Source organism: Sciurus carolinensis, unplaced genomic scaffold (assembly GCF_902686445.1).
Source record: "Sciurus carolinensis unplaced genomic scaffold, mSciCar1.2, whole genome shotgun sequence".
Lineage (NCBI taxonomy): Eukaryota > Metazoa > Chordata > Mammalia > Rodentia > Sciuridae > Sciurus > Sciurus carolinensis.
The window spans coordinates 207,119-231,915 of NW_025920226.1; the positions used below are offsets into that span (position 1 = coordinate 207,119).

At 44.5% G+C, this 24,797-nt stretch overlaps 1 protein-coding gene and 1 non-coding gene across 2 annotated transcripts in view; both read left to right on the forward strand.

Annotated features, from left to right (window-relative positions):
* Positions 1 to 14,174, forward strand: part of LOC124975214 (mothers against decapentaplegic homolog 1-like) — a 37,038-nt gene extending 22,864 nt beyond the window's left edge. Inside the window, exons 3-6 of the mRNA XM_047538042.1 lie at positions 2,239 to 2,355; positions 4,467 to 4,688; positions 12,967 to 13,223; positions 14,031 to 14,174. Of these exons, the coding sequence (XP_047393998.1) occupies positions 2,239 to 2,355; positions 4,467 to 4,688; positions 12,967 to 13,223; positions 14,031 to 14,174 (740 nt within the window). The remainder of the gene's footprint in view (positions 1 to 2,238; positions 2,356 to 4,466; positions 4,689 to 12,966; positions 13,224 to 14,030) is intronic.
* On the forward strand, positions 1,541 to 1,670 carry LOC124975219 (small nucleolar RNA SNORA33). Its single transcript, XR_007106867.1, has one exon. It is a non-coding gene; the product is annotated as a small nucleolar RNA SNORA33 (small nucleolar RNA).
* Positions 14,175 to 24,797: the final 10,623 nt, after the last annotated feature.

Genomic DNA, 24,797 nt, shown 5'->3' on the forward strand with positions numbered 1-24,797 from the left:
GTTTCATACTTTATATGGCTTCCATTTTATGTAGTTGTTACTCCCCTATTTTTAATATACACAAATATATATAAATAAATATATATTTATTTTATATATAAATTATATATAATTTATAAAAATACGTGTGAAGTTTTACATATATATTTATTTTAGTTTTGGGTGAACACAACACCTTCATTTTATGTGGTGCTGAGGGTGGAAGCCAGGACTCCACGTGTGCAAGGCGAGCGCTCTACACTCAGCCACAACCCAGCCCTTGTTACTACCCTATTTTGTAAGCCTCTTTATTTTGCATTGTGGTTTTTTAATCCAAAATTCTTGGGATGAAGGTGGTATATTAGTTTAAAGATCAAAGTGCTGACATCTGGTGGTTCCCTGTCCACATCACTCCCTTGAAAACCTGTTGAATTTGGTGGGCAGGTTGGTGGTAAGGAGACACATTGCAGAGCACTTCAGAGCAGTGGCAACCGGCCGAGCCTGAAAGAAAAACCTGGAGATCCTTGCCAAGTTTATACTTTGTCTTTGGCTGTCAGGGATAAGACACAGGCCAGGTAGAGGAAATGCAGGAAAAAGAGAGGAGGAATCCTAACCACCAGCCAGAATGAGCTTCTCCCTCTAAGCCACGCTGATGCTGTAGGTGGCCAGTGAAATTGTCCCTAACTTGACAGTGGAAATCCACGGGATTCAGGCTCAGAGGAGGCTGCCTTGACTCCTGGCTTGAGGTAAAACAGGCAGCCATAGAGCCTCAGGGAAGAAGCTAAATGTAAACAGAAGGAAAAATGGGGAAAGGCATCTAGATGCAACCCCTGTAATCATGTCTTGGGACCCTGAGTCACTGGATGGAGGCAGCATTGGGCTGATTGGGCTGGAGCATCAGTTAGCACCCCGAGAACCCCTGGAGGAGCAGTGATGGTTATTCCCATTAAATGGTTGCCCGAGGACTTTGCCCAGCATGCAGTTCCCTCAGGTCAAAGTTCGTTCCCAAGGCTCTGTCATGGTGCTAGGTGGTGGGCTCCCCAGAGCCCGTGACCACAAAGGGCTGTTGGTGGGAAGCCACGGTGCTTTATTTTACAGTAAGGAAACACCAGACTTGGACCAGTATTGTTGTTTCAGAAATCACGTTGCCCTGGTTTGCCAGCAGGTGGTGAGCTCTTCAGGAGAGTACATATGTAGATTCTGAAACAGAAGATTTTAGAATTAAAACTGTGATAAACTGATTTATTTCCAGTTATTAAGGATTTTAAAACTAGTGCTTATTTAAGTAGTAGGGAGAAGGTGATCCTAACAGGTTGCTCAAAGTGATGGAAAGTTAACAGTTTTAAATTCATAGACTTCATTGAAACTTGGCTGGTAAATTCCTAAAAGCCCATAGGTTTAATGCAAAGATTCTCAAACCTCCCTTCTTAATCATTCTCTTGTAGCTTTCAGATGTTTTCCATCCAGTAGTTGAAACTAAGATGTGCAGGTCCTCTTCAGGCAGACAGTATGGGAGTGGGCTGAAGCGCCGCTCTAATTGTTTTTTAAAATGGCGTGGTCCAAGCCACCTGGTGACTCTGCTTACCTGGATGTGTTTCTGCAGAAGTTTAGAAAAAACTGCCAGTGGTAATTCCATATTGTGAGCCTTAAGGACACTGAAGTCACTGATGTTCCCAGAAATGGCTGCAGCAGATATTAGTGATGGAAAGCATGATCCATAAGACTTTTAATTACTAAGGCTTCTGGGGGCTAGGGTTGTGGTTTAGTGGCAGAACGCTTGCCTAGCATGCGTAAGGTACTGGGTTTGATCCTTGACACCACATAAAAATACGTAAAGTAAAGGTATCATGTTCACCTACAACCAAAAAAAATATTTTAAAAAAACTTCTGTATAATTAGTGCTAAAAACTTGGGTGAAACTTTCAAATGTTAACAAGAAACTGCATATAATATTGAATCGCATATGATGAATGAAGGAAGAAATGAAGGAATGTACAAATGAATGAATCAGTGAATGGCATGGTCCTGGATGGGCTGATAACTTCTGTAACAGGCATGTAGTGGTTGGTTCTCCTACTGAACCATCATTAAAATTGGAGGAGTTTCTCAGATGCTAATAATCTTCAAAAATTGTACATCAAGACTGGTGTCTGTAGTATCTAGTCTTTTGATGTGAAGGTTAATTGGCAACTTGAAGTCTTAGTCTTGCACAGAAGAAAATATGTGTTTTAAGCATGTAATTTCTTTGAAACTTCGTAGCTGATACTCCCCCACCTGCTTACGTGCCTCGTGAGGACCCTGTGACCCAGGATGGCTCTCAGCCAATGGACACAAATATGATAGTGCCTTCACTGTGTTCAGAAGTCAACAGAGGAGGTAAGCTGAGTTGGCTTGCTGCCCTTGTAGAGTCCAATGTCCATATGTCCAAACATTGCTTTCTCTCTTAAATTTTATTAATCTTTAAAAAGATAACTGCTAGAGAAATGTAGAGCACAGGGAGAGAAGCCCGATGGGAAGCATTCTGTGGATAACACGTGCCTCTTATTTAACGAGCGGACACTGACCATTTAACTAACGGAGGCCTGAGTGTGGCTGTTCGCTTGTCTCTTCAGCTCTCCAGTACTTCACTGTTTAGAAAGGTGGTGAAAGGATGCTTTTACATGGACAGAGGGGAGCTGAGCCACAGTGGGCACAGCACCAGCAAAGCGGAGTTCCACAGTTGCTGTTCACAATGGAGAGTTCACCTAATCGGCCTTCCAAAAGGTTTCTTTTGTGGTTAGAATCTAGATTCTAACCCCATCTGTTTTCTAGACCTTATTTATGACTCACTGAAACTAATAGCATTTGCTTCTTTCTTGCTGAATTTATTGTTAACTTTATTACCAAAAGAAATCAAGGCACACGCTTTTCCTCTTCTCACCCTGGAAAACTTAAGTGGAACTGGACATTCCTTTCTTTCCTTGGTGAAGGGTGAGTCTCTACTTCCAGCTCTGTATTATTCATGGCAGTTACTGAGGGGACGGTGCCATCCGTCTTCCAGGTTGACAGTGGCAAGCTGAGTAGGCTTAAGAGAGCAGAGCTCAGGTGAATAAGTGTGGGAGGACCCTGAGCCTCTGTCAGAAGCCACGGCCACACTGCTGGATAGAAGGAACCCTTCCCCAGGGGCCTCTCCCAGGGCTTCACTGCACACCCACACACACTCACATGCACAGGTTGCTCAATCTGTATAACATTTATGCAAATTGAAGTTAAAGTGCAACTTGATTTCTAGATTTTAATTGAAGTCAAAATGCAACTGACTGCTTATTCCATTAGCACTTTTTTAATTAAAATAGGAGATGCCTCAGACTTTGTCAGAGTTGTGTGTATTTTTTAAGTACTTAGGTTTGGTGATATCTGTGTGATACTATGATGACAGCTTGTGTTCCTGTACATTTGTCCAGACCCATACAAGGAAGAATACCAGGAGTGAGCTCTAAGAGCTGGGGGTGTAGTAAATGGTAGAGTGCTTGTCAAGATGGCTCAAGGCTCTGGGTTCATCTCCAGTATGACACACACCTCCTATAAATATTAATTCTGGGGTTAGGGTGATAATTATGTGTCAATGTAGATTCATAGGTTATAACAAATATCCCCCTCAGTGGGGGCCATGGATAGCATGGGAAGCAATGCACAGGGTCAGGGACATACAGAGAATCTCTGGACCTTGCATTGAATTTTTCTGTGAACCTTAAATGTGCAATGTAATAAATTGGGATGTACAACTTTTAAGCAGTAAATTTTTTGGATCTTTTTTTTTTTTTTTAACTGACTGTGTTTTATGATACCTGATCCTCTCTAGGACATTTTATCGAACATATAAGTCAACAAATAAAAACTCTGATTAGTTAATCACAAACCTCACACAGTTTTGGAATTTGGAAAATAGGATGAAGGAGAGAATGGACACAGTAGTACACACTAATAGGATCTGTGGCCCCTGTGCCCATTGTGGCTAATTTCAGGAAGGTGACACAGATTTAAGAATGTTCCTTTAAGAATTTTAAACTTTAAAAATCTTCCTCAGTGGAGGAAGTCTACAATCAGCTAATATTTTCACAAGGAAGGGATGTTGTCCTTTTCTTGTTGGCCTCTCTGGTGGGTTTCCTGGAGGAGAAGTCAGCAGACTTTTGCCCACATCCCATTGAATCTGCTCCTGTTTGTAAATAAAACTTTACTGCATTTTAAAAAGCAAGTAGCTTCTTGTTAGTACTCAGCAAATGCTGTTGCTAGTCTTTCTTTCTGGTGGCAATTGGAGGAAATTTGTTTTCCTTTTAAAGGAGAATGTCTCCTTGAGTAAGAAGTACCTGCTTTAGACCTCAGAGAAAACTGCTTACGTGTGAGCACAGTCGCTGTTCCACGATCCCGAGCCAGTTTTCTGATGCAGTTTCAGTTTTTGAGAGCCCGGGGCACAAACTTGGGTTGATGGAACCTTTTCTGTTTGACAGATGTTCAGGCAGTTGCTTATGAGGAACCAAAACACTGGTGCTCCATTGTCTACTATGAGCTCAACAGTCGTGTGGGAGAAGCCTTCCATGCCTCCTCCACAAGCGTGTTGGTGGATGGCTTCACTGATCCTTCCCACAGTGAGAACCGCTTCTGCCTTGGGCAGCTCTCCAGTGTTAGACGGAATCCCACTATTGAAAAGACCAGGCGGCACATTGGAAAAGGTGAGTCACAGTTCTCCCAGAGGAGGCTTGGCCGTTTGTTCAGGTGTCAAACACCAGATCATATTCAGTTGCTGCAATTTGAAAATACTCCTAAAATTTGTATGATATGCAAGTTCTTCCATTTAAAGACTATGTGGTCTCCTGACTGCCATTCTGTTGATGGGAATTAGCCAAAATCATATTTCAGGGCACTATGCTATCTTGTTTTGCTATAGAATAAATAATAGATTCAATTATTTAGTGGTGATATGAGTGAGACAGTTCTGTAACTTTTACATGTATGATAAGATTAAGTGAATGAATGAATGTGCAGCTATTGGGGGGCCTATTTTTCACTGTGGAATGAGGGACACACAGAAACACGAAGGAGGGCAAGAGATGACTCGTGAACTAGGTGGTGGCATCAGTATGTATTATCACCTTAATAATATATTCATGGAAATGCACACACGTGTTTGTTCTCATTCATATGGAAATCTTTGGATACATGTGGTTTCTGATGTATGTGGCTGGAAGGGCCAAGAAACAGACATCAAGTAGCAACAGTGCATCTCTGACCTCGACTGTAACTTCCAGTGCCGTTTCCCAAAGAACTGGGGCTCCATGGAGAAATGGCCAGCTCCCAGCCAGATGTGATGAGCCTGAAGCATCTCATTATAGCAGAAACTAAAGAACACTTGTGGGGCAAGTCACAGGAGTCAACTTGAAGAGGCTTCTGCCACACAGCCCTCGGTGTGAGCACAAAATACAGTTGTCCCTTGTTGTATCTTGTTCAGGATCCTCGAGGGTACTAAAACCCATGGGCACTCAATTCTCCTGGTGTAGTGTTTGTTTATAACATGCACAGTCCTCCTGTATACTTTAAATCAAATGCAGCTCAATGCTGTGAAACTAGATAGTATGCTGGGCTGCTCAAGAAATCATGACAAGAAATGAAAGTCTGTACATGTTCAGTATAGGCAGATTTATTTTTTTTTAAATTCTATCTGAATTCAGAACCTACAGATACCTAGGGCAAATATAATGAGATGCACTAGTGAATTTTAAACCACTCAAAAACAATACTGACATGTGTCCTTGCCAATAATAAATAGATGAGCTAGTGAATTAGAAGGCTGGTTGGTGTAGAGTGAGAGCTAGAGTTGGAGAAACAGCAGTTGGCAAGCATCCTGTTGTGAGTCAAGCAAGAATCCTCAGTGAAGGCTAAATATAAAGGGAAATTTTTATGAGAATTAGGATATTTGCATGGTCTTCCAAGTGTCTCCCCACAAACTTCCTACTAGACTCAAAGACACTAGAAGGCAGTGATTGCACAGTGGAAAAACAGTAATTTGTATTTTTAATTACATAATCGATCCCCCGTCTTGGCTGGGAGATCAAAATTGTCATCAGCAGTGAAGACAAGAAATACCACATCCCTCCAGATGTGATTCCCTGACAAGGCCACAGCATTAGGCAAGTCCAGCTGGTAATGCATACCTGGGCCCTTCTGTAGGAACATCAGGGAAACCCACAGTGACAAGCACTCTATATTTAAAAGAGTAAGGAGAATAAAGTCTTATTCTCCCAAATTATTTGTGGAAAAGAAACAAGAAAATTGTAGAAATGTTCCCAATTAAAAGTACTTAAAAGACATGACAGCTGTGTATAATACCTGTTAGTAGACATGATCCTGTACTGAACAGGGGGAAATTATTATAAATGGCAGTATTGAGAACAGCAGACAAAACTGAACTAAGAAGGGCAGGTCAAAGTGTCATATCAATGTCAAATTCACTATCATTGCTAACAATTATGTGAAGCTGTCTTGGTTGGGAAGTTCGTATTTAAGTACTTAAGGGTAAAGGACCATGATGCAATATTTCAGAAAGACAGTATGCACATATGAGGATACCTGCTGTCTCTCCATCTGTAGCTGAAGCAATCCTGTGTGAGTGTGTTGTGGGGAGGGAGGTGCCGACCATAAAGGAAAGGGAGCAGAGTGTCACAGTGGATTAGTCAGGGTGATGGCTATACAGTTGCTTTATTGTTTTTTTATATTTTTCAGACTTTTCTATGAATTTGAAATTGTTTTCAGAGCTAAATGTTTAAAAAGAATAATCTGAAATTTAAAACAGTGGACCAGATAGAAAGATTATTTAATGGATATTTAAAAGGCATTTGAGACGGAGCTTTAACATTCTAGAGGCAGGGGAACCAAGCAATCCTTAAATAGGAACTGATACATATTTCCATAAGATGATTAAAATGGGGGAAAAATCCCTAAACACTTTTAATTATGAAATGCTAGAAGTTAGGTTTATAACATACATAGTTAACTTTGTATGGTCTGTAAACCTTGTGATTTTTAAACACATTCTGCATTTGGGATGGAAGGACTTACTTTTCATTAAATTCTAAGGTGACTATTCCCGCAAAGTAGTAAAAAAGCAATAGTACAATTTCCTCTTAGAAAATAAGAATTCTGGGAATGCCATTACTTAAAGTTGTTCCAGAAGCCCTGAGTAGTGTGCTCAGAATTTCAGATGCTGGCAGTCGGCCAAGATTATCATGACTTGCAGATGATATGATTGATTTAGATAACATTCATGAGGTACGTTCTTGAAGTGAAATTAGTAGGCCAAAAACTCTTTTTGTCATTTTGTCAAATGATTTCCAGAAAGCCTGTGTTAATTCACAGTCCTGTCAAAAGCACACCAGTCTTCTCCATCACCTGTGCCGTATCATGGATGAGCACTGCGTCTGTTCACAGGAAACTGTTTACCTAGAAGACCCTGGAGAACCTATTTTTTAATTGTTAGATTCCCTTAATCTGGCAATATCTAGTTAAAAAGTATAAGCGAGGGTAAAGTCCCAGTCCTACTAGCAACAGAAAAAAATAAATTTATTGAAAATAATGTAAACTGTACTGAGTATTATATAAAAGATAGTAAAGCTTTACCAAGAGAGAAAGAAAATTCAAATAAACAGGCAGTCTGTGTTTCTTAAAGGGAAGGCTTAATATTGTGAAAGCATTTTAGGGTATTTGCTTTTCCTACCTTAATTTGTAGTTTAAAGCAAATTAAACTAAAATGTGATGTTTTCCAAGATTTGAATAATATGTTTTGCGTATTACCTGGAAGAATAAAAAATGAGAGTAGGTAGCTAAAAGATTTAATGGAATATAAAGAAATTGTTGACACCAGGGTTAGTAAAATGTTACAAATCAATGAGTAAATCATAAACAAAACAGAATAAATTCAGACTGCATAAAAAATTTAAGGTTGTTGGGAAGCATATCAAATCAAGAGAGTTTTCTGACAGTTCTCAGTAACACAGTCAGCTGTTGGGAAGTGGAGGATCCTGACCCTGTACCATATATGCAAATGGATTACTGAGTATTTTTCAAAGGCAAACAATTAAAAGGTGAGAAGAAAATATATTTGATCAAAGAGGTAAAACATTTTTTTCTAAGCATAAAAAGCAACATAGTAGATTTGAAAAAAGTATTTCAAACATCCTTAGGGTAAAAAATATATTATGAACCAAATTAAAATACAAAAGTTAACAGGGAAATAAGATATAAATTATTAATTTTCTACCTCTATTTGTACAACTCTTTAAAAAATAATAAGAAAGCTAGAACCCTGGTAGGATAAATAGGTAAGAACATGGACAGTGAGTTTAGGGGAGAAGCATAGAGGGCCACATATGCAGCCTCCCACAGATTAAAACGGTTACACCACGTTTCAGCAATCCATTAGAAAACCTTGGCTTTTGTTGAAGCTCAGATTCAGTTCTGCCTGGGTCAAACAAGGAAGGCACTTACACAATGCTGGTGAGGGTGCAAATTGATCCAAGCATCCTGGAAAGTCATTTGGCGAAGTGATTCAAAGTCTTTGATCTAGTGCTTTAACATCCAGGAATCTCTAGCCAGGATGTTATTACAAATTGTCCAGAGACATTTATCATGGATTGTTGTAGCAGCAGAAAATCAGCATAAACACAATGGTCTGCTCATGGGAGAACTGTAAAATAAATGGTTAGCTCCATAGCCATGCATAAATGATTGTAAAGAAAGCTTAACGATACCCAGAACCGAATATGGTGTTTTAGACTATTAAAAATCATTTTCTCCGTGTCACTAATAGAGTAACATTTTCTGCTTATTTATATTTTTGATTACTTTCTAACTTTTACAAGATGAAATTTATCATTTTTCTTATTGGTAATGAATGTCTTTCTCTAAAGTTTCTACTGCATTAGGTGAAAGATGGGTTTCTACCTCAGCAGCTCTTTGTTACAGACGTCTTCTGCCTTGAGTGTACATGTAAACACAACACTTAGTATTTCAGATGGGACAGTCACAGTACAGTGTCCAAGCCATGCAGCTACCTGAAAGATGGCTCGTTTAAAGCCACACAAGCTGTGACAGCTGAGTGGCATGTGTAATCTCCCTTAATGGCATGGGAGTTTGTTGAGGGGGCCTTTGCCCCTTCTTTCTTCTTTTAAAGACTGCAATGTGTCAATTTCCTACACTTCCAGGACTCTGGGTCTCACAGGAAGAAGTTTGCACTAGGTGGTAGTTTGGTGAGCTACCATTTTACACAGCATGCCACTTTTAAGTTCAAAAAAATTTTACTATCTCTTCTATCTCAGTTCTCAACAGTGTTTCTTCTACCTCTAGTTTTCTAGTTCTACTTTTTTGGTCTCCCTTCTCTATATTCTGCTGCAAAATAAATGCAAGAGACATATGTTGAATACATAGAAGTCACCACCACAAAGCCCAAGTGCTATTGTACAATATTTTTAGAGTGAGAATGCATGTTCAGCCATGGCTAAGTAGGTCCTTACTGACTTACCAAAATGAACTGTGTACAGTGGCACCTGCCTGTTACCCCACTGACTTGGGAGCCTGAAGCACAAAAGTTGCAAGTTCAAGGCCAGCTTCAGCAACTTCACAAGGCCCTGTGCCACTACCAAGACCCTGTCTCAAAATTTGAAAAGTTGGTATGGGGAAGAGGATGTGGCTCAGTGATAAGGCATACTTGGGCTCTACCACCAGTACCACCCATAAAAACCCAAAGTAGAATTTTTGTACATTGTCATATTTTTATAATTGTTCTTTTACTTTATAGAAACCTCTTCAGTGCTCTTATTGACATGCGTATATTGTATTAACTAAGATTTTATCAGTTGTGCAGGACTTAGAGAATATGTGCCTATGCTGCCAAAGTTGAAATCCATATAAATGTATACGTCTATGTTCAGGTTGCACAGGTGCCTTTCAAATGTAAAGGGGTGGCGGTAGCTCACTGGTCTGTCCTCCCACAGGGGTGCGCCTTTACTATGTTGGAGGGGAGATGTGCGCCGTAGCTTAATGGTCTGTCCTCCCACAGGAGTGCACTTTACTATGTTGGAGAGGAGGTGTGTGCCGAGCTCAATGGCCTGTCCTCCCACAGGAGTGCACCTTTACTATGTTGGAGTGGAGGTGTGTGCCACACCTCAATGGTCTGTCTTCCCAAAGGAGTGCACCTTTACTATGTTGTAGGGGAGGTGTGTGCCGTAGATCAATGGTCTGTCCTCCCACAGGAGTGCACCTTTACTATGTTGGAGGGGAGGTGTGTGCCGTAGATCAATGGTCTGTCCTCCGACAGGAGTGCACCTTTACTATATTGCAGCGGAGGTGTGTGCGGTGGCTCAGTGACCTGTCCTCCCACAGGAGTGCACCTTTACTATGTTGCAGGGGAGGTGTGTGCCGTACTCAGTGGCCTGTCCTCCCATAGGAGTGCACCTTTACTATGTTGAAGAGGAGGTGTGTGCCTTAGCTCAATGGCCTGTCCTCCCAAGAGTGCACCTTTACTATGTTGGAGGTGAGGTGTGTGCTGTACTCAATGGTGTGTCCTCCCACAGGAGTGCACCTTTACTATGTTGCAGGGGAGGTGTGCGGTAGCTCAATGGTCTGTCCTCCCACAGGAGTGCATCTTTACTATGTTGGAGGGGAGGGTTGTGCAGTACTCAATGGCCTTTCCTCCCACAGGACTGCACCTTCACTATGTTGGAGGGAAGTGGTTTGCCTTAGCTCAATGTTCTGTCGTCCCACAGGAGTGCACCTTTACTATGCTGGAGGGGAGGTGTGTACTGTACTCAATGGCCTGTCCGCCCACAGGAGTGCTCATTTACTATGTTGTAGGGGAGATGTGTGCCATAGCTCAATGGTCTGTCAACCCACAGGAGTGCACCTTTACTTTGTTGGAAGGGAGGTGTGTGCCGTAGCTCAATGGTCTGTCCTCCCACATGAGTGCACCTTTACTATGTTTGAGGGGAGGTGTGGCTGTAGCTCAATGGTCTGTACCCCCACAGGAGTGCACCTGTACCATGTTGGAAGGGAGGTGTGTGCCGTAGATCAATGGTCTGTCCTCCCACAGGAGTGCACCTTTACTATGTTGGAGGGGAGGTGTACGCCATAACTCAATGATCTGTCCTCCCACATGAGTGCACCTTTACTATGTTGGAGGGGAGGTGTGGCTGTAGCTCAATGTTCTGTCCTCCCACAGGAGTGCACCTGTACTATGTTGGAGGGGAGATGTGTGCCGTGGCTCAATGGCCTGTCCTCCCACAGGAGTGAACCTTTACTATGTTGGAGGGGAGGTGTATGCCATAGCTCAATGGTCTGTCCTCCCACAGGACTGCACCTTTACTATGTTGAATGGGAGGTATATGCTATAACTCAATAGCCTGTCTCCCACAGTAGTGCACCTTTACTATGTTGGAGAGGAGGTGTGTGGCATAACTCAATATTCTGTCCTCCCACAGAAGTGCACCTGTACAATGTTGGAGGGGAGGTGTGTACCGTAGCTCAATGGTCACTTCTCCCACAGTAGTGCACCTTTACTATGTTGGGGGGTAGTGTTTGCCATACCTCAATGATCTGTCCTCTCACAGGAGTGCACCTTTACTATGTTGTAGAGGAGGTGTGTTTCTTAGCTCAATGGCCTGTCCTCCCAAGAGTGCACCTTTACTATGTTGGAGGTGAGGTGTGTGCCGTACTCAATGGTCTGTCCTCCCACAGGAGTGCACCTTTACTATGTTGCAGGGGAGGTGTGCAGTAGCTCAATGGCCTGTCCTCCCACAGGAGTGCACCTTTACTATGTTGGAGGGGAGGCTTGTGCCGTACTCAATGGCCTTTCCTCCCACAGGACTGCACCTTCACTATGTTGGAGGGAAGTTGTTTGCCTTAGCTCAATGGTCTGTCCTCCCACAGGAGTGCACCTTTATTATGTTGAATGGCAGGTGTATGCTGTAACTCAATGGCCTGTCCTCCCACAGGAGTGCACCTCTCCTATATTGTTGGGGAGGTGTGTGTCGTAGCTCAATGGCCTGTCCTCCCACAGTGGTGAACCTTTACTATGTTGTAGGGGAGGTGTGTGCCGTATCTCAATGGTCTGTCCTCCCAAAGGAGTGTACCTTTACTTTGTTGGAGGGGAAGTGTATGCCATAACTCAATGGTCTGTCGTCCCAAAGGAGTGCACCTTTACTATGTTGGAGGGGAGGTGTGTGCAGTAGGTCAATGGTCTGTCCTCCCAAAGGAGTGCACCTTTACTGTGTTGGAAGGGAGGTGTGTGCCGTAGCTCAATGGCCTTTCCTCCCACAGGATGCACCTTTACTGTGCTGACGGTGAGGTGTGTGCCGTAGCTCAATGGCCTTTCCTCCCACAGGAGTGCACCTTTACTACATTGCAGGGGAGGTGTGTGCCATAAATCAGTGATCTGTCCTCCCACAGGAGTGCACCTTTACTATGTTGGAGTTGAGGTGTGTGCCATTCAATGGTCTGTCCTACCACAGAAGTGTACCTTCACTATGTTGGAGTTGTTGTGTGTGCCGTAGCTCAATGCCCTGTCCTCCCACAGGAGTGCACCTTTACTATGTTGGAAGGGAGGTGTGTTCCGTAGCTCAATGGCCTGTCCTCCCACAGGAGTGCACCTTTACTATTTTGGAGGGGAGGTGTGTGCCATAGGTCAATGGTCTGTCCTTCCACAGGAGTGCACCTTTACTGTGTTGGAGGGGAAGGTGTGTCCCATAGCTCAATGGTCTGTCCTGCCATAGGAATGCACATTTACTATGTTGGAGGGGAGGTGTGTTCGTAGCTCAATGGTCTGTCCTTCCACAGGAGTGCACCTTTACTATGTTGGAGTGGAGGTGTGTGCTCTACTCAATGGCCTGTCCTCCCACAGGAGTGCACCTTTACTATGTTGGAGGGGAGGTGTGTGCCATAGCTCAATGGTCTGTCCTTCCACAGGAGTGCACCTTTACTATGTTGGAGGGGAGGTGTACGCCGAGTGCCTCAGCGACAGTAGTATCTTCGTGCAAAGTCGGAACTGCAACTACCATCACGGATTCCACCCCACGACTGTCTGCAAGATTCCCAGTGGGTGCAGCTTGAAGATTTTTAACAACCAGGAATTTGCTCAGTTGCTGGCACAGTCTGTGAACCATGGTTTCAAGACCGTCTATGAGCTCACAAAAGTATGCCTTATACGCTTGAGCTTTGTGAAGGTGAGTGAGTTCCGAGGGCCTAGGTTGGGTTTAGTGTACTTGGTGTGCCTTGTTGGAGTTCCTCATGATGTCTGTGTCCTCCCTCTTTATATGTGTCAGCCGTAGCAGACTTGTGATCTAGGGAGTTTCAAACCTTAACCAGAAGTTGAATTTCTAAGAAAATAATATTGGAACATAGGAGTACTGTTTTGAAAGTCAACAGCAATAACCTTCAGTAGCCTCTTCCTGAGCATGTAGCACTATTTTAGCTACTGTAAGACCATTAGAATATGTAATGTATTTAATCATATAATTTTAAATTTTGTCCTGTAAGAGCAATTGAGTAAATATAGTCAGTCCTTTCTTTTTAGTACTTTTATGATTGTTCTATTCCTTTTAGCTTGTAACACTCGTTACTTTTGGTTCAATGATAAGTCCATAATCTTTTTGTAAAAATAAGCATTCATCTCAGTGGAAATTACTTTTGTTTAGTCAGGTTTTTGTTGTTTTAGTGGTTCTAGTATAGCTTGTACTTTTCATGTAGTTCAAAATTTATTAAGGCCCTTGCTCAAAGATAGGTACCTTAGCTGTTGATTCTTAATCTGGAGTTCATGGATGAACTTCATTTGACCAGCACTGTCTACCACAGTTCACCTGCCAGATGGTGTGTGTGTGTGTGTGTGTGTGTGTGTGTGTGTGTGTGTGTGCTTCCTGTGGGAACGGTCTGTGGCTTCGCTCAGTCCCTGGTTAGGTGAACTCCTGTTACTTAATAAGTTGAACACTGAGTTAATCATATTAAGCTAAATGACGCTGCCGTTTTTTTTCCAGGGCTGGGGAGCAGAATACCAGCGCCAGGATGTCACTAGCACCCCCTGCTGGATTGAGATACATCTGCATGGTCCCCTGCGGTGGCTGGATCAAGTTCTCACCCAGATGGGTTCACCTCATAGTCCTATTTCATCAGTGTCTTAAGTGGCCCAAGGCTTCTATCTCTGAAAACCATTGAACCTGGCATGTCCTCGAAGGATGGATGAGTCAGACCCGATGGAGAGCTGACAAAGGGGCCTTGATAGTACTTGACCTCTGTGACCAAATGTTGGATTCAGAAATTCAAAAACCCTTGATGACATACTGTTGATATCAAGAACCTGTCCAGTTTGCATTGTAACATTCCCTTGTAAAATAAGTAAAATACAGACTTTTAGCAGGACTCTGTGTCTAGTTATAGGCAAGATAGCCAGTAACATTATCAGAAAGGAGTGGTCCTAAGAGGTTCTTTTGCATTTGGCACTGTAGGGTCATCGTTTGGCAGAAATTTAGCGTTAACGGTTGGTCTTTCTGAAGTGTGTTTTTATCAGGGCTAGAGCCCATGTCGAATCTTCTTTCATGGGTTTTCATAATTTTAAAACTATTTGTTTAGTTATGGTTTTTGTTTTAAGTAAAGGTAAATCTTTATGATCTACATAGTAATCTTTCTAAAATTGTATGCTGACCATTCTGCTGTCAGAATGATGTTAGGCATATGCTCTCTGCTAAATATATTTGTACAGAATATTTGAAAGTGAATACTAGTGAATTCAGGAGTATTTGAGGTGGGGAGGATAGGGGAAGTGACAATGGCAAATGTAGAATATACTGTAAAATTCAGTTTGTTGCCTTAAAAAAACTGATGTCTCAGTTTGGCTGTTTCAATTTTTTTTAGAGATTTTATGTTCTTTTTTTTTTATGTATTCCATCCTCTCCCCAAAAAGCATAATGCAGCTGGTTAATCCAAATAACTGTGAGAGCAAATGAGATATTCCTGATATTCTGAAATTGACAGCCTATGTATTTCGATACCAGTTATGTCAAGTGTTTGAATTTAACAGGCAGATTTATGGAGTTTACAGTACAGAAATAGGCTTTCATTTTCAAACAAATTGTTTGTCAAACCTAGTAACTGTTAAATATTTGAAGGATTTTAAAGAACATCCCTGTTTAAATCCATTTCAAACTTTTTAAATTTTTTCGTACTGTTGTTTTATTTTCTTCTGTTATATTTTTATTCACTTAAATGCTTTCATACATTGAGTACATTTATTCCAAAACAAGTGGGTTTTCTCTAATGGAAATTTTAAATAAACCTGCCATTATTGCTTAGTTTGATTAAAAATTGGTGATTTCTATTTCTTTATATATTAGATTTTAGGGTAAGATTTGCTATTCTTTTGAAAGGTTTTTTTTTTTTTCCCTCAGATATTCTCTGCCTATTAAAACAAATCAACTAAATTACTAGTGAAGAGGAAGCATGTAAAGAGCAAAGATCCTTGAAGTCAGAAAAGACAAGACTGGTAGAACTCAAGAAATTGAGAGGAAAACTAGCAGAATCTAAATGTACACATCTCTCAGTGTGCAGAAATCCAGAAGGGGCAGTTATTGGTGCCATTCAATCAATAGAAGGAACCGGTTTCACCTCAGATGAAGCTCTCCTGGCACGTGTGAGGCACTGGGTTTGATCCTCAGCACCACATAAAAATAAATAATTAAAGGTATTGTGTCCATCTACAATTTAAAAAAAAATAAGTATTCCAGGCTGTCCAGGCTGGGGCGAAGGATGTTGCTCAGTGGTAGAGCACTCACATGAGCCCTGGGTTTCCTCCCAGCACCTCACAACAAAACAAACCAGAAGTCCTCCTGAGTTGCTTCCCCAGATATATTAGCATGGCATAATAATACCCCAAAGAAAGACACACTGAGCAAGAAGAATGAATGGGAGACGTAAGAGCTTCCAGGAAAATAGCAGGAGAGACAAGACGGTGAGAGCAGACAAAATCTTCGGCTCAGTAGCTCCGGGGTGCAACCCCTGATCCTCCAAAGCTCATTGGGTTTCTAGCAGCTGTTGAAAGAACCATAAATCTCTGAAAAGCATTGCCAGTTCCTGGGACCATGGACTTGGAATATTTCGGTGGTATAATATCAGTAGGGTCCCTTAGAACCATAGATATTTCCTAAAATATTCTTTAATTTATCGCCTGCATTTTCTTCTACTAGCAGGATTTAGGAAACAAGTAATTTGCCAAGTGCCTTGCAAACGTACCACACTGGGGTCACATTACCACACCCTGTCACCCGGCACAGAAGAGGGGCTGCCCACCACAGGGCAGTGGGCTTCTTTGTTGCATTTACACCCCTTTTTCTTCTGGGACAACTGGGGTTGTATGAACTGTAGGCTTTTCTCTATAAAGATTATTTTTACCGAGTCTGATAAATGTGTATCAGGTACAGTTTTGTAATGCTTGGGTCACTTTGAAGGCTGCTGTTGCCAAAAGGCAACCTGTGGCCCACAGTTTCCAAGACCTGGAACTGAAGAATCTCTTTGGAGATCTGAAAGCTCAGCGTCAGCAACAGAATACAAAAGGCCATAATCCATTCTGCCTGAATTTTGTATGATAATTAAAAGACAGGGGCCTATTACATTTAAAAGCTTGGGAGTGATGTTTTTAAGGAATACTTTGTGAAAAGCTGACAATAAAAAAGAAAGAAAGAAAGAGAGAGGGAGAGAGAAAAATAGGGAGAGAGGATAAAAAAGAAAAAGGAAAGAAAAAGAAACAGAAAAAACCTTGCTTGGTGTGGTAGCGCAGGCCTGTGATCCCGAGAGGCTCAGGAGGCTGAGGCAGGAGGATCGCGAGTTCAAAGCCAGCCTCCACAGAGGTGAGAAGCTAAGCAACTCAGTGAGACCCTGTCTCTAAATAAAACACAATAAAGGTCTGGGGATGTGGTTCAGCAGTGGAGTACCACTGAGTTCAATCCCCACTTCACTACTCCAAACAGATGTCCTCAGACTCAACTGATGTTCCTTCATGTTTCACAAGATATTGCTATAATGCTTTGTGAACCAGTATTTCATCATGTATTATATATATATACATAGTATGTTATATATACATAATGTTATTATATATGTACATAATATGTTATATATACATAATGTTATATATATACATAATATGTTATATCTATAATATTGTCAATGGAATATTAGCCACTGTACAAAATGCAAAGATGTGCATAACTAGCAATACACATTTGGATTAGATGATCCAATCGATATCTGTGCATGTGTGTGTGGGAGGTAGAGTGAGTGACTTTATTGTTCTAGCTCTTTGGAAGTCTCTTTTGCTGTCTAGGGATCGATGCAGCTGCTTGCAATGTTCTGCCAACACTCTCGGCCCTACTACAATCAATTTGTACATGGAAAACTTAACAGTGCAAAATAGTTTATATTATTTCCCAAAGAAAATCTTTCTGTGACTTTCCATGGAAATTGGAATAAAATCCCAACTCCTTCCTATGTTTCATAAAGCCCCACCTCGTGGTCCTAATTCCTAGGGCAGGCTTGAATTTTATAGGGGATCTTTTATTGCCATAATTATTGGAAAAGGGAGCTGCTACTGACATTTAGCAAGAAGTATAGAGAACACTAGATGTTCCATATTGTAGGATGATCTTTCATTCTGCCTGTTGATCATTATCTAAGGCTGGTCCTTTGCTCAATATTACATATCCAATGCAAAGTATTTACTTAGGATCTTCCAGGAATGCAATTATTATCTCAAAGTAGAACAAGATGCATTTTGTCTGGGTTTGGTGGTGCATGCCTATAATCCTAGCAACTCAGGTGGCTGAAGCAGGAAGACTGCTAGTTCAAGGGCAGCCTCAGCAACGAGGTTGCTGACCCAGATGAGCAAGTGGGCAGTGTGAGTGGACAGTGGAAATCAGCTGGTGTGCAAGGAAGAGTGGTGCCCACTGATGAAGCAGGCAGTGTGAAAATCCTGGGCAACCTGCTTGTGTGTAGGAAAGACTGACCCAGGGGGACATGAAAGAAGTGTGCAGGGGGTGCAGAAACTGTTGGGGTGCAGGGAAGGCTGACCACAATAAGCGAGCAGGCAGTTTGTGGAGCATGCGGTCACCTGCTGGGAAACAGGAAATACTGACCCAGCTTGTTAGGCCTTGTGGGGGGCCTGTGGACATCGGGAGTGGTTCAGGGAAGACTGACACAGGTGGGCAAGGAGGCAGGGTGAGTTGTCACTGGAAATCTGCTGGCGTGCAGGGAAGACTGAGCCACCGTGAGCGAGCATGACAAAGGTGTAGGGTATGAATACCTGCTGGGTGAAAAGGAAGAGTAACCCAGCTGAGCTAGTAGGGCATGTTCTGCAAACACAGAAACCTGTTGAGGGGAAGGAAGTCACACCCAGAGTGAGCAAGCAGGCAGGGTGAGTTGTCATTGGAAACCTGCTGGGTGCAGGGAAGACTAACCCACGGCGAGCAGGGTGGCACTGCGGTGGTTTGGGGAATCCTGTAGGGTGCAGGGAAATCTGAACCCCAGTGAGTCAGCTGCATGTGTGATGTATATGTAAACACAGTTTGGGGTTCAGGCAAGACTGACTCAACTGAGAAAACGGGCAGGGTAAAGGGCCTATGGCAACCCACCAGGGTGCGGGTGCCACTCACCAATCACAAGTCAGTAGTGTGTGGGGTTTGCAGACACTGTTGGGGTACAGCAAAGACTAACCCAGGTGAACAAGCAAGCAATGTTAGAAAATATGGAAACCAGCTGAGATGCAGAGAAGAGAGACCCACGGAGAACAAGCAGGCAGTGTGAGGAGCCTGGGGCAGCCTCTTTGCATGTAGGGAGACTGATCCAGCTGAACAAGAAGGCAAAGGGGGGGCATGCAGACACGAGATGGGGTGCTTGGAAGGCGGAACACAGTGAGCAAGCCGGCACATTGGGTGGCACGTGGGCACATACTGGGGTACAGGAAAGACCAACCCACAGTGTGCAAGCATTCATTGTTAGGGGCCCAGTGCAACCTGCTGAGGTGCAGGGAAGACTGAACCAGAGTGAGCAAGCTGGCAAAGTGGGGGCACGCAGACTCCTGCTGTGGTGCAGGGAAGGCTGACCCAACCGAGCAAGCTGCCAGTGTGAGGGGCCTGTGGAGATGAGCTGGGGTGCAGGAAGACTGACCCGAAGTGAGCAAGCAGGTAGTGTGAGCGGTGCACATCCATCTGCCGGAGATCAGTGAAGAAAGACTCCAATGAGCAAGGAGAAATATTTGTGGGTGTGGCTTAAATGGGTGACTTTGGGAGAGACTGACCCAGCTGAGCAAGCGGGCTGTGTGACTGACCTATGGAAAAGTGCTGGTGTAATCTGAAGACTGACCCAAAGTGAACAAGCAGGCAGAGTTAGGGTCTGTGGGACGGTGCTGGAGTTCAGGAAAAACTGACCCACAGGGAGTAAGCAGGCAGTGTAACTGACTCACAGAAACCCTGCCATGGTGCACAGATGACTGACACACACTGAGCAAGCAGGCAGAGATAGGGTCTGTGGGAAGCTGCTGGAGTTCAGGGAAAACTGACCCACAGGGAGCAAGCAGGCAGTGTAACTGACTCACAGAAACCCTACTATGGTGCACAGATGACTGACACACACTAAGCAAGCAGGCAGAGTTAGGGTCTGTGGGAAGCTGCTGGAGTTCAGGGAAAGCTGACCCACAGGGAGCAAGCAGGCAGTGTAACTGACTCATAGAAACCCAACTGTGGTGCACAGATGACTGACACACACTGAGCAAGCAGGCAGTTTGTGGGGCATATGAACACCTGCTGGATAGCGGGGAATACTGACCCTACTGTAAAAGCAGGTATTGTGGGGGGAGGGAACATGTGGAGTGGTGCAGGGAAGAGTAACACTGGACCAAAGCAGCACGTGTGTTTCCACTGAAACCTGCTGGCGTGTAGGGAAAACTGGCCATTGTGAGGAAGTAGGCAGTGTGAGGGGCCTATAGAAACCTCCTAGGCTTCTAGGGAAGACTGACCCAGCTGAACCAGCAGGCAGGTTTTGGAGTCTATGGCAACCTCCTGGGGCGAAGGGAAGAATGATGCAGCTCAACAAGCAGGAAGTGCTGGGGATACGTGCTCAGGTGTAGGAAAACTTCCCCACAGTTGTTAAGCAGGCTGTCTGATGGTACTGCAAACATATCTTGGGTACAGGGAAAACAGACCACAGTGAGCACGCAGGAAAAATTAGGTTTTGGGGGAAAATGGTGCAGTGAAGAAAAGACTGACCCAGCTGCACAAGCAGGCAGTGTTAATGACTAGTGGGACTCAGCTGGTGGGCAAGGAAGAGTGGCCCACAGTGAGCAAGCAGGCAGTGTGTGGAACCTGTGGCAACCTGGTTGCATTCAGAGAATACGGACCCATCTGAAGGAGAACGCGGTGTCAGGCGCAGGCAGGTTTCTGCTGGGGTTCAGATAAGTCTGACCCATTTAAGCAAGTTGGCAGTGGGAGGCATGTGTGGAAACCGGAACCGACGGCTCAAGGGAAGCCTGGGCTGCAGTGAGCAACCAGGCAGTGGGGGTGGGTGCAGATTCCTCCTGGGGTGCAGGAAGCAAGATACAGCTGAGCAAGCAGGTAGTATGTGAAGTCTGTGGAAACCTGCAGGAGGCAGGGAACACTGACCCCCAGGGAGCAGCTGGCAGTGTGAATGGTGTGTGGACACATTTGGTGTACAGGCAAGATGGACCCAGCTGAGCAAGCAGGCAGTGTTAAGATCCAGCAGCAACCTGCTCTGGTGCAGGGAAGACAGACACACAGCATGCAAGCTGGAAGTGTGAGAGGAATGGGGAAACCTGGTAGAGTTGGAGGAAGAATGACCAAATCGATCAGGCATCGAGAGTCAAGAGGTGGCATACACCCACTGGGATTAAGAGAAGAAAGCCTGAGGATAAGTAGGCAGGCAGTGTGTGGGGGGGGGGTGTCCCAACACCTGCTGGCATCCAGGAAAGACTGAACCTGCTGTGTGGGGGTTGAAAACTTCTAGGTGGAGTAGAAGACTGACCCAGAGTTGACTTAGCAGACATTTTGACAGGCCAGTGGAAACCTAATGTGCTGAAGGAAAGATTGACCTGGCTGAGCCAGCAGCAGTTTTTGGAGCTTGTGGCAACCTCCTGAGGTGTGGGGAAACGCATGCAGCTGACCAAGCGGCAGCGAGATGGCCTTGCAGACAACTGCTGAAGTGCCGGAACCACTGACTCAGTGAGCAAGCATGCAATTTGAGGGGCATGGGAAAACAGGCAGGGTGCAGGAAATACTGACCTTGGTGAACAAACAGGCACTGAGAGGGACCTGGGTGAATCTTCTCGGGTGTTTGGAAAGGGACCCCTAACAAGCCAGCAATTAGTGTGAGGGGTGTGGGGACACCTGCTGGGGTGGAGTGGACACTGACCCACAGTGAGCAAGGCGGCAGTGTTAGGGCATGGGAAAACCTGCGGGAGTGCAGGGATGTCTGACTCAGCGGAGCAGCGGGCAGTGTGCTGGCCAGTGGAAATCAACTGGTGTTCAAGGATGCGTGACCCTCAGTGAGCAAGCAGGCAGTGCAAGAATCCTGGGGCAACCTGTTTGCGAGTAGGGAAGACTGACCCAGGAGGACAAGAAGGAAGATGGCACTGGGTGTGGAAACTTGCTGGAGTGAAGGGAAAGGGACCATGGTGAGCAACCCAGCGATGTGAGGGCATGCAGATTCCTGCTGGGGTGGGGAAGAATGACCCCACTTAGCAGTGAGCCTTTGTGAGGGTCCTTTGGATACGTGCAGGGCTGTAGTGAGGATCAGCCCTCAGTGAGTACGCAGGCAGTCTGAAGGTCACGTATGTATTTGTTGGGGTTCTGTGAAGACAGACTAATGAGCAAGGAGGAATGTTTAGGGGCATGGGGGAAACGCTGGGGCAGATGAAATACTCACCTTAGTGAGCAACTGGGTGGTGTGAGTGGCCTGTGGAAATCAGGTAGGATGCTTGGAAGACTGAACCAAATTGAGTAAGCAGGCAGTGTTAGGGTCTGTGGTAAGCTACTGTGGTGCAGAAAAGACTGACCAAAACGAGTAAGCAGTGTGATGGACTCGCAGAAACCTACTGAGGTGCAGGCAAGACTAACACACAGAGAGCACACACACAATTTGTTGGACATGTGACAATCTGCTGGGTAGTAGAGAATACTGAACCAGCTGAAAAAGGAGACAATGTGGGGACATATGGACGTGTGGATGGGTACAAGGAAGATATACTTGACCAAGGAGGCACTGTGAGTTTTCACTGGAAACCTACTGGGTGCCGGGAAAACTGACCCAGTTGAGCAAGTAGGCAGTGTGTGGGGCTGGAGAACACCTACCTGGGTGCAGTGAAAACTGACCCACATTGAGCAATCAGTGGGAAGGGCTTGTGGAAACCTTAGTAGGAAAGACTGAGCAGGCTGAGCCTGCAGGCATTTTTCATAGGTTGTGACACATTGCTGAGGCGCAAGGAAGACTGATACAGCCCAATAAGCAGGCATTGTGATGGCCATGTGGACAACTGCTGAGGTGCAGGGAAGACTGATCCAGCTGTACAGAGGGCTGGGGACACATGCTTGGGTGCTGAAAAACTGACCCATCATGATTAAGCAAGCAGTCTGATTCACAATAGAACTTTTGATGGGAGCTGGGAATTGGGACCACAGTGAGCATGAAGGAATGCTTTGGTTTGTGGGGAAATGCTGTGGTGCTGAGAAAATCTGACCCAGCTGAGCAAGCTTGCACTGTGAATGGCTGGTGGAAATCAGCCGATGTGCAAGGAAGACTGATCCACAGTAAGCAAGCAGGCATTGTTTGGAACCTGTGACAACCTGCTTGTGTGACAGGAAGTCTGACCCAGCTGAACAAGAATGCAGTGTAAGGGGGAGGCTGGTTTCTGCTGGGTAAGACTGACCCATTTGAACAAGATGGCACTGTGAGGGGTATGTGCAAACCTTTGGGGCAAAGGAAAGACTGAGAGATCCAAGATGGCGGACTAGAGGGAGGCTGCTTTCCTTGTCGCTCCATAACTCCAGTTTCAAGCAGAGGATATCTGTTCCTTGATGAGGCAGTTTTTGCTGCTTATGGATCCCCTGGTGTTTACCCATTTGTCTGCTGTGATCACCTGCAGTCTGCCAGCATATCGACTAGTTTTTGAGTGCAGATTGCTCACTGTCAGGTGTCTATCATTCGCCATTTGCCTGCCTCTTGCCTGTCCATCGCCTGCCTTACACCTATCCATCACCCAACACACGAGGTTCACCTCCTGATCATCCGACAACAGTCAGGAAACTGATCGCCAACCGCCAGTGGAGCACCAGCTGCCTGCTGTTGCCTGGAAGTTCACAGTTACAGTACCTGCAGGTTTGGTTACACGTGGCTGCTGCCATTTTGAGACAACAGCCAGGCCCTGTAGGACCCCTGGCCAGACTGACTGAGCCCCGTCTCCAGGATCCCTCAGCCCAACCGGTCACTCCCTGCCTCTGGGGCCCTCACATCGACTGACTGCTCCCTGCCGCCAGGACCCCCAGACCGACTGACTGCGCCCTATCACCAGGACCCCAGACCGGCGGATTGCACCCAGCCTTCAGGATCCTGCAACCACACCAAACACACCGGACCTCCAGGACCCCTGCCTGACCAACCGCACCCCACCTCCAGGACCTCCAGCTGACCACGTCCACACCCCGAGCTGCAGCTCCCCATTTGCCAACACATTTGGAAGCCAGAGCGGCCATCGTGGATAATCCTTGAAGCCCTAGCTCTGATCTTTAGGTAGGGCAAATCCCATCCTGAGACGCCTGCTGGAGGCTTGAAGCTCATTGACAGGTACTTCTCATGCATGAGGCTACTGAACACTGGGAGGTTTCATTACTATATGACTGTTATACTGTAGATTTTCTTTTTTCTCCTTATAGAAAAATTTTAAGTTTTTATTTCTTTACTTTTCTTGATCTCTTTTCCTTTTGTTTACCTGTTCCCTCAGAGTCTCTTCTCCCTTTTTTTGCATGCTAACATCCAATTTCTTTTGATTACACTCTCACCCTTTCTTTATCTAGAACTTTTGTATATTCTTTTCTTTTTTTTCTTTTTTTATTATTTTATTGTAAACAAATGGGATACATGTTGTTTCTCTGTCTGTACATGGTGTAAAGGCATACCATTTGTGTAATCATAAATTTACATAGAGTAATGCTGTTTGATTCATTTTGTTATTTTTCCCTTCCCCCCCACCCCTCCCACCCCTCTTTTCCCTCTATACAGTCCTTCCTTCCTCCATTCATGCCCCCCTCCCTAACCCTAACTCTAACCCTAACACTAACCCCTCCCACCCCCCATTATGTGTCATCATCCACTCATCAGCGAGATCATTTGTCCTTTGGTTTTTTGAGATTGGCTTATCTCACTTAGCATGATATTCTCCAATTTCATCCATTTGCCTGCAAATGCCATAATTTTATCATTCTTTATGGCTGAGTAATATTCCATTGTATATATATATACCACAGTTTCTTTATCCATTCATCAATTGAAGGACATCTAGGTTGGTTCCACAATCTGGCTATTGTGAACTGAGCAGCTATGAACATTGATGTGGCTGTATCTCTGTAATATGCGGATTTTAAGTCCTTTGGGTATAGGCCAAGGAGTGGGATAGTTGGGTCAAATGGTGGTTCCATTCCAAGTTTTCTAAGGAGTCTCCACACTGCTTTCCAGAGTGGCTGCACTAATTTGCA